Source organism: Daktulosphaira vitifoliae, unplaced genomic scaffold (genome assembly GCF_025091365.1).
Source record: "Daktulosphaira vitifoliae isolate Bord-2020 unplaced genomic scaffold, ASM2509136v1 Scaffold_5, whole genome shotgun sequence".
Lineage (NCBI taxonomy): Eukaryota > Metazoa > Arthropoda > Insecta > Hemiptera > Phylloxeridae > Daktulosphaira > Daktulosphaira vitifoliae.
The window spans coordinates 13,767,946-13,778,465 of NW_026099576.1; the positions used below are offsets into that span (position 1 = coordinate 13,767,946).

At 29.3% G+C, this 10,520-nt stretch overlaps 1 protein-coding gene across 1 annotated transcript; it reads left to right on the plus strand.

Moving 5' to 3' along the window:
- The first annotated feature begins 548 nt into the window (after positions 1 to 548).
- Positions 549 to 8,891, plus strand: LOC126908646 (homeobox protein engrailed-like ceh-16). Its single transcript, XM_050690911.1, has 3 exons — positions 549 to 1,049; positions 7,827 to 8,002; positions 8,144 to 8,891. Exons 1-3 carry the CDS (start codon positions 692 to 694, stop codon positions 8,312 to 8,314), a joined length of 705 nt encoding a protein of 234 aa, XP_050546868.1. The 5' UTR covers positions 549 to 691; the 3' UTR covers positions 8,315 to 8,891.
- The last annotated feature ends 1,629 nt before the right edge of the window (positions 8,892 to 10,520 follow it).

Below are 10,520 nucleotides of genomic sequence, written 5' to 3' on the forward strand. Positions count from 1 at the left end.
ACAATGCGTCATGAAGGGTGTATCCTATTTTATTATTTATACTTATACTAATGAAATATAAAAAAATAATTTTTTAAATAAATTTTGTTATGAAATATGTGAAAAAGTTAAAAATGATTGATTTCTGTAGTCAAATAACGATAATAATGAACAAATTAAAGTTATATCACTAGTGATTTATGTGATATAGCAACATAGTACAGTTTACAACAAAGAATTACCAAAAATGTTTTTATATGAAAATAGAACTTTTACAGCAAAGGACAAATGATATTGGGTTTATAAGTTCATATTTAATATACAGACCACTGCTCGGTAGGGGCTGCATGGTTAGAACGCATTAATATGACACTATTGTGTGTCATAATCGGTTGGGAGTGGCAGGTAGAGGAAAGGAGGATCATTTTATAGTACTCAAAATGCTGGAGGGGTCCATACACCCAATGGCGCAAGTCCACAGAACGAGTAAGGGGCGTGACCGTACGGTAGAGTGCGTACACGCCCGTTATCAGCGACCGCGGACAGGTCTTTCAGTGGTAGTAGTTCATCACGCACAACATGTTCGGTCGGTACTCTAGTTCAAAACTGTTACTTCATCGAGTATATTAAATATAAAATATTTTTACGTTAGGAAACGGAAACTAAGCTCTTTATTAACGATCTGCCAAGTTTGATTTAAAATTTACGCGCTATGATGATGCTGCAGAATCCTCTATTTCAGGAGTACAACACAGCCTTATCACAACTTCTTGAATTGCATCAACAACAAAGGCATTTATATCAGCAGCGACAGAACCAACAAAGGGGTGCTTTCCAAACGTATGGGTGTGTGGACGGTATTAGAAGTGCTAGCCGTGGCAGTACCGACTCTGATGGTGGCTTAAGTTCTTCGTCTCCTCGACCTTCTAAACCCTTTACTATCGATGCTATACTTGGGTTACACGGACCACCTGGTCAAAACTGTACACCTACCGCAGCTACTGCCTTAGATTTTTCGACCAGTGGATCAGCTGCTGCTATCGCTATGCATTCCAAAAAATCTAAAGAAGGTAAATTAATCTCTTATTGCATTATTTATGATACTTACACAAGGCTAAATTAATCAATAAGTGTAATCTGTAATCGATTTGAGTACATTATTAAGAAATTTTCCTAGATTAACAAATATTTTCTTTAAATAAGTAGGTAATGTAATTTTTTGACGATTGTAAAAATACAATTAACTAAACATTATCCGGGTCTGTCTAGTTTTTATTTAAAAATAAAGTCATACATTTCTTAGAAACTAAAGACTTTATGCACACATTACACCCAAAGAAAAACCTCAATGAATTTTGATAGAGAAATTTTATCAAGGGTTTATGATAATGTTTTATTAATACGAACAAAATAATTATTCTTATAAATAATTATTGTTCAAGACAAGAAAAAAAATGATCATATTGATAAATATGTCATAGATTCAATAGTAATGATAAATTTATCAAATTGAACAATGAACTTATTATATAGATCGAGGTTTTTCTCTGTGTAAATAAATGTAAAATAGTTACGTTCATTCATAAGGGTGTCTCAGACCTAACTTACAATATTTATGACTTTTGAACCAATTATTATTTTTTTGGTTCAACCAACATGTTTATTACAGTATTTTTGTACATTTTTTATAGGATACATATAACATGTTCTGTTACATCATTCTGTATTCATTTACTGATCATAATTTACAATTTTGCAGTTTTTAGTTTCAAAATAAAACTGAGTGAGTTTATAGTTAAGGGTACACGAAAATAAAACTACGATACACTATTTTATTAATCGAGAAAATAATGTTTTAAATTTGAAATCGCCAAAAAAACTAAAATTTTAAGTAAACTAAAAAATTCAAACAGAGTTAGCAATTTGATATGTAGCAAACAAAATTAAATTATGTTTGTAATATTTAATGACACACTAAAGTATAATAAAAAAAAACATCCTTTTTTAAGATTTTATTATTATATTTTAATGAAAAAATCAGATGAGTCACCTAAACACAGAGAATAAACAAGTAAATTATCAAAAACATAAAAAGAACAAACCATTTAATATTCCTGAATTTGGGCATTTTTGAATTTTATCTATTAGCTGGTTGCCACTTAATTATAATAACAATAATTTTTATCGTAACATTTAAATATTTTTAATTTATAACACTTATTTATATTTTTTCTAAATTTTAGTTGATTTAACTGGTTATTTTCAGGTAAGCCAAAAGTTTCGACGGTTTTATCTCTTGACTAAACTACTTTTATCACTAATTCGATAACTTATAAATTACACCATAACAATAATGTTCATTTTTAAAAAGTCACTCACGTTGTTTTTTTTATTTATCCTTTGTGTATTATTATAAACTCACTGTGTTGAGATTTTTTCAAAATTGAGCGATTTTATGAAACAGTGTTATACAATATTAGTTAAGTTATGGATCTCATGAAGCTGAAAAGATATTAATTTTATTATGATGTGTTTTTACATGTTTGTTCATAATAATTCTCAACACATAATAGGCCAATCGTGTTAACCAATACATAAAAAGAATCCAAGTTTAGTCTAGTTTGTGATATCTCTTTCAAAGATCCAAAAGATCCCCTAAGTTTTAGTTATTTAAAAGAAAGTCTCAAAATTAGGCAGCCTTCAAAAATGACAAATCCCATACTTTTTTTGTATTTTAAATTGCAATAACTTTTTTAAAAACAGCTAGATCTTGATTCAGTATATACCTATGCATACCAATTTGATTTTTTCATTTCAACTTTTGAAGATATTCCAGTTGGGTAAGGTTCTTTAGATCTATACATTCTTTAAATCTAATGAAACTTTTTGCCACTTTTATCAATTTATTTGCTCAGTATTCTTGTTACTAAGATATTTTATATTATGACACAATATAATATAATAACGATTATAGTATGTAAAATTTAATTACATTTTTTAATGTTGTAAAATTAATAAACATCATTAATTGTTGCAGTACAATACACTTTACTACAACTATGTACGCCACTTTACTATAGTTATGCGGTATACAAAAGATTTGCAAGTAGTTCAATAAAATATCAATAAAACTTTTTGAAAAATTTTTTGTTTATCATTTATTTAGAATGTAAATTTTATGCAATCGTTGGGAAAAGTACTTGTAATATTATTATACTATTAGAAGCTGCAACCCCACCCTCAGTTACCATAATTGCCAGAGAAAATTAACTTATAATGTCGCGAATTTATAATTCATATTTTTCCTATATATATAAAAAAAAAGGATTTGTTACAAAAGATTTGGGAATTTCTAAGTTTTTAATTAACAATTCATTAAAAATCGAAATAATTTTACTATATTTTATGTTAAAATAAAACTTTACGGTGGGTCGTTATACCACTACCTATGAACTTAAAAGGTTTCTAAGGATTTAGTTATCAGGAGGGTTATCGTGTTGTTATATATAATGGAAAATTAAGTAATTATATAAATAAACACACTATTAAGTAGCTAAAGACATCAAAGTTACATGTAAATAAAAACAATTCACAAAGGTTTGTTTAATATTTTTAAGGGAAGACTGTGTAACATTTTTTCTACAAGTTTCAAAGCAGGTTAAAATTGAAATATTTATCGTTTTATAGTTTATAAAATAAAAATTCGATATGATATTGTACAGTACATGATGCACATAAAAGATATTATCCAATATGGCCACTTTGGAATATTTTCGACCTATGTAGAAAGGGAATGTTTAGATTTTTCCCCTAGTTGAAAGTTTTGGCGGATATTGCCGTTATTGTGATTGCGGTGTGGTAAACAACTTTTGGCTGTCATGTACTTGTATTATACGATAGAAAAACGCGACTGGAATCCGCGTTCTCCCTCTACGCCTTCTTTGCCTTTAAAGACTTTTTTATGCTCGTTACTAGCCCTCCTCTCGCAGTCGCATCACTTTCCGGTTTATTGTACTACATCATAGTGCGGTCGTAAACTTAAAAGACAAAGTTAAACGACATTATAGAGAGAGTTAGAGGATACAATGTAATAATAGTATGTATACATATATAAATTAGTGTCTTTAGCCAACAAAGTTGTTAATTACTCTTGACATCGTTATATACGGACATATTAACGTGCGCACCGTACAACAATAATGGAGCTGTGCTCGCCTCGGTCGCGAAGTAATGATGTCATAATAATTTCATAATAAATCCCCTCGGTTCTCTCTCCCTGTACACACAATAACCCGACGCCTAACCGCGAAGTTAAGTGTAACAAGCGCATAAAACGGCCGTCATCAATTTCGGACCGTGGCCGCTTTTCCGTGTCTTTTTCGGGCAGCAGCCAAACAGAGTTTAAGTATTCCGTTAATTAATAGGGGTGAACAGCTTCCACAAACACCGTTGATAAAAGGGACGAGCTGCGGTCCCGTTGTTCAAGTGTGCGCTTCGACTCATTGCCAATGATGTAATAATAATACTTCCAGACCAATGAACACACAGAACGCAGCGCACTCGAGTAATAAAAAAAAAATTAAAATATACATAACTCATGAAGCTTATTAATTGCCTGGCATTTTTATTCGATTTCTTTGGTGGGGACGGTGAGTCGGTTGTTTTTTTATTTAAACAAACACAGTCGAACACAGTTGCCCATCGCAACAAAATATAACAATTATTTGCGTGTGCGTTTCACCCCATTTCTATGCCAAAGGGTTGACTGCAGATTTCTTGTATATGCTGCTAATATGTACCACCATAAATCATCGAAAGACCGGTTATTTTAATATTAATATGTACATATTGTTTTCAAGGATTGCTGTGGTTTTATTTTTTGCATCCAGTAAGTGTGAGTTGTTAGTATTTTATACACCGCGCGTTGGCAGGACATTCTAATTATTACCATCATATGCATATCAATTATTAACGCTACAATAGTTTACAATGTGTATTGACAGCTAACACGCGTTACAGCCATTGCGAGAGAAAGACAAACTAATACGATTGATGTGTAATTGCAACAGACACGACCATGTTAGTTTTGCGTCATTAAGTTTGTACAATGATAGAAATGAGTACATAACTATTGTTACAGATTGATAAATTCAATTGTCGTTAACGGAGTCTAATATTATGGTTAGACATAATTGAAACGCCACTTTTTTAAACTTTCTATATACATTTTTTTTAGAAATTCATTCTTATGAATAATTGATATTATTGAAAATAGTTTAAAGAATATATCAATGTGTAACAATATATTTAACTTGGGAGTATTGGCAAAGTAAAGAAAAACAAAAATTACACGTTCATATAACAAGATAGATTTAATAATTTGTTTAAACATTATATATTTTTAAACTATAGTAACTTAAAATAGTTATTCTTTTTTTAAATAAACACCAGAGGTGTTTAAAATATGCTACCTTAAGCACCGTTGTTCTTAGCGAATTATTATGCGTTAAAAATAATTCTCGACTATTTTACATCATTTCATAAAAATGTTTGTAGTTTTAATTAACTACACTTTTAATATTAAAATTTAATAAATAATTATTTAGAAAGACAAAAATAGTTCTATTTGTCTTTGATATTCGATAAAAATTTTTGCCCCTTTTTACATATTCTTTATACATTTTTAATGAAATTACCCAAAAATAAAGCGGAAATAATTTATTATTAACTTTAAAACATATATTTTTATATGCTTCATAAAAAGTTATCTTTAAAAATCATTGCTACTCTTTTTACTCTAGAACAAATTTAAAAACTGATATCAAATTTGAGATCAGTAGCCTTCAAAACGAAATTAATAGAAACTTTCAACATTTTGTTTGTTATAAATTAAAAGATGTAATTTAAGATCAATTGATTTCAGATAATTGTGCGCCGAAGCAATGAGGTTAATAGAGATATGTTTTTTACTCGCAATTTGTTTTTTATTACAATAAATGTAAAAAAGAAAAAACCGTGTATATTGATCTTCCTGATACTTTTCTCTATTAAGATACTGAATTAGCACTAAAAATACAAGATAAGCAAATAGCACTTAGGCTTCTGAATTTGCAATAATATGTAACAAAATTTTGTATTTATCTTATTGGTTTCTTAAACAAATTTATAGCTTACGTAGGCATCCCTAGGACTTGACAATAAAATAATATATGTGTAAATGTTAGAAATAATGACCACTAATTATTACAGTTGCGTAAACCCATTTTTAGATAAATTACATTTCGGAAAATATTGTTTTATAGTTCTTTAAAAAAACCCTGCGTATGCCATTTGTATCAGTAATTATCAACCAAAATGGTGAAATAATTGTTAAAAATTACCAAGATATGATTAATACACAAAGTGATTCATTAAGAATAAGACAGTCGTTTACTTAGAAACTACTAAAAACTTTATCAAATTATCTATAGAAAAATGGTTATAAATTGCTATACGCAATATCATAAGAATGTATTATCTGATAAAAAATATAATAAGAACAAAACTGTTTAAAATTTTATTCTATCATATTATCAAACTAAAAATAAGGGTTCTCGCTAAAGAAAATTAAAGTTTAAGTTAATATCCTTGAAGGAAAATAAAACATATAAATACATATTTTTGTAGAGTTTTTATAATCAAAAAATATTTTCCTGCGCAAAAATTAAAAGTTTTTAATAGTTTCCAAGAAAATGTCTTACCTTGATGAATAACCTGTATGGTATTGTAGGGATTAATAGAATAAAAGGTAAACATGGTAAAAAGGTTGAAAAACACTGATCTACAAAAAATTCATGGTATTCAATATAAATTTTACCACCTACGGCAACTGAATACACTATTCTTACCCTTAAATTTATATAAAACAAACATATACACAAATTTGAACATTGTTATTTGTACGAGTAGTTGAATGTATTTTGCGAATCATACATTGTAACTAAAAATAAAGTAGGTGGGGATGGTATTAACAAAGAAGAATGATAATAGCAACATCCGTAAAGACATAATAAATAAAAGTACTTTGTTTCTAGTTATTACTTGATTAGTGTAGTTAGTATGTTGAAACTACTCTTACCTGGTATATCTTGGCTGCAAATCAAGTTCCACGGTATAGAGAAGAGAAGAAGTACTTTAGGCTTATTAGATATTAAATAAGAAATACAGATTATTACATAATCGTATATTATAAACAATTAAATAGTTATTTAACAAGAACCCATTTTAAATTATACTATAGAGTTATATTAAAAAAGAAGACACCAAGTCACAATACGAGTATTAGAAAATAAGTAAAAACTGCAAAATGAAAGAAGGAGCAAAGCTAACTAATTAAGTGTGATCGCCAGAAGAGAAAAAATAAGAGTGAGTGTCCGACGGATATCAAAGGACGGACCAGAACCCGGAGGGCTCTTAAGTCTGTAATAATTAATTAAAGCAATAAAAATTTTATGTGATAATATTAAAAGAAAGGTGTGCTTTACAAGTGATACAGGGGGTGATTTGAATTCCATCATTGTTTGTTTAGGATATGTATGAGGTCATTTATGGCTTTATTCGGCAAGGATTATGTAAACAAAATTAATCACGTCTAAGCGTCATCAGTACATCTCTGCTAAGCATAGGTGAAATGTATTGATTTCATTAAGTAATATAAAAGAATATTACAACATGTAATAATTAAAATAATTTGGTGTATTATCTTTATATTCTAATAGTTAAAGCTAAAGAAAAATATAAATAATCTTAATTTTTCTGTACTATTAAATAAAATAAATACTCGCCTTAAAGTTCAATTTATGTTATAGATAAAATTGATGGATCGCTGAAAAAACATGGTTGTTCAGGAAAATCAAAAAGAGTAAGAACAATTTTCACTCCTGAACAGCTGGAAAGGCTTGAAATGGAGTTTGAACGTCAACAATATATGGTGGGTCCTGAAAGGTTGTATTTGGCACATACTTTACAGCTGACTGAAGCACAAGTAAGTAATTCACTAATACAAAATACTATGCGCATTATGTCGCTTAATTTCCCCAAAAAACAAGAACCGCTATAATCATTTCATTTATGTTACAATAATTCATCAGTCTATAAGTAAATGGCTTAATTTTCTGTAAAATAGGTTAAAGTTTGGTTCCAAAATCGTCGCATCAAGTGGAGAAAACAACATTTAGAGATACAACAACAAAGGTTGGCTAATATACATCAGAGAAATACACACGAAATTGTGCAGGAGTGCGAAGATGATGACGATTCAGAAACAGATACAAACAATTGTTCGTTTTACTCTTAATCGTTAGATAGAGGTAATCGTTCTTCTTATACTATATTGTAAATTCATCTACATCTGTGTAAAGTATGAAAAATAATATGTGATCATTAAGTTGCAAGTCCACATGAAAACATTTATTAAAAAGAATGGGTTGAAAAGGTAATTATGCCGCCAAAAGAAATATTTCATTAGTTGGTATATTCATATTTGTGGTTGTCAACTGAATAGAAATACTAGAAATAGTTTTATACCTTCATACAAATTTTGAATTAATCTTTCAAACTTGGAAAGTAACAACAAAAACAACCACCCCTTTTGAAATACATTTCAGGTAAAGTGCACGGTATAATTGTCTCCAAAATGTATTATTTGATCCTAAACACTTCTATCATCTTTTATTGTACCTATTGTATTAAATTAATTAAATACTATTTATTTGATGAAAGTTAAAGTTAAATTATTTTATTAAAAGTTATTTAATAAAAGCTTAATTGTGTAGAATTATTGTCTAAAAATTATGTAAAAATTAGATAATAAGAATCTGGTGATTATTATCATTACCAAACACTTTGATTATTATTAATGTTTATGTATTTATGTATTACTTTTCCTAAAAATGTAAATAATATATTTATTTTGTATATAATACAAACAGACAAAAATATACATATTATGTGTTAAATAAACTAAGTGTTTTGTCTACATTTTAAATTCGATGCAGGCCATTGAAGGTATTGGATTTCTCAAATATGTACTTATTTTTAACTTTAGAAGAGTAAAATTTTAGTGTCTAGCGGAACACCAGAATAAGCTACACCAAAATACCTTGAATTATATTAAGCTAAATCTGTTAGTTTAAAAAAAAAATTTTACATTTATACTATAAAATAGCCCAAAAACTTTTGTAGTCAATGAAAAACCTACAATTTTTTTTAACGGCTAAAAATTATTATAACTTATTTTTAAGCACTTATTAGTACGATATATTTTTTAGTATATGTTTTTATTGTAGATCCAACCATAAGAGGATTTACAATTTCAACACGATTCAGGTAAGTTTTGGATCTTTTATATAAGAATATAAACTTTTTCTGATGGAACAGCTTTCATTTGTTTCCCGTACACAATATAGTACAACAATAGCCGACAAAAAAGTTTCTTTCTGTATACTAAAAATAATATTTATATTACTATGCACAAAACAGTCGCAATAAAAAGTCAATTTCAGTTTACCGACAATATTACGAGAAAAAAACGGAATAATCGTTGTAACGATTGTGGTACGATAATATTGCACAAGTAGGGAGGAATGATGTAAGGGATGCAAATGTACAGAAAATCAGGCAGGTACTTTGTAAGAGACAAATGACAGACGCAATTTTTCCAACCCCGGAGACATTCTCCGCCTTCAACTCCGCCGACCAGTCGCATAAAAAAGACGTTTGAGTTTTTAAGTGGCTATCGACCGCTGATGCAGAAGAGGGTTAAGGGACCGCTGTTATTATGATATACGTGTAGTTTTTTATATTTGAAAGAACGCGATATTTTTATTTTATTCTTTCTTTGATAATTCCGCTGGCTTACAATATTGTACTGTATATACACCTATTGCACACTTTGAGCGACCAGAGCGCTGGGCGACGCGCCGCGGTCGAGTACGGTGGGGTGACCACGATGGTAAACTACCCCCAAAATGCTTCTACCCCCATCCGTGTAACGCCCGGTAACGCTATAGCGCCGCCATTATTACATCGTCGTTTATATTATTAAATCACTGCGAACATCCAACCGCAACTTTTGGCCGCCATATTTCACGGCAGTATGAGTATGTGCGGGTTATGTGCAGTGGCAGTACATATACAGCGGGTTAAAACGAGTACAAAAGGAGCGCTATTTTATTATAATGTTATACATTTAAGCGCCTAACTGCCAGTAGTTATGTACACACAAAATGAGCAGAAAAGCTCACTTCTCAGTGTATATTGAAACTAAGCGTTTAAAATAACCGTCTTTACTGTTCGTATACAACATGTATACGTATTATTTATATTGTTACGCACTACTTTTATGTACACAATTCACAAGTTAATTAATATTTATTATTTTTTCTAATGAAATAATTTTCAAGCTCTTTGTCAACTCGAATTTTTGGTTCTTCTTAAAAGATTAAACTATCCAAAGTACATTGCGATTCAAAATGATACAATAATTAGTAACATTAATACTT

Excerpts from the sequence above, each read along its gene's own strand:
- LOC126908646 (XM_050690911.1), top strand. The coding sequence starts at position 692 with ATGATGATGCTGCAGAATCCTCTATTTCAGGAGTACAACACAGCCTTA. Across the intron at positions 1,050-7,826 it reads TTCCAAAAAATCTAAAGAAG|ATAAAATTGATGGATCGCTG; the intron begins GTAAATTAATCT and ends TTTATGTTATAG. Across the intron at positions 8,003-8,143 it reads TACAGCTGACTGAAGCACAA|GTTAAAGTTTGGTTCCAAAA; the intron begins GTAAGTAATTCA and ends TCTGTAAAATAG.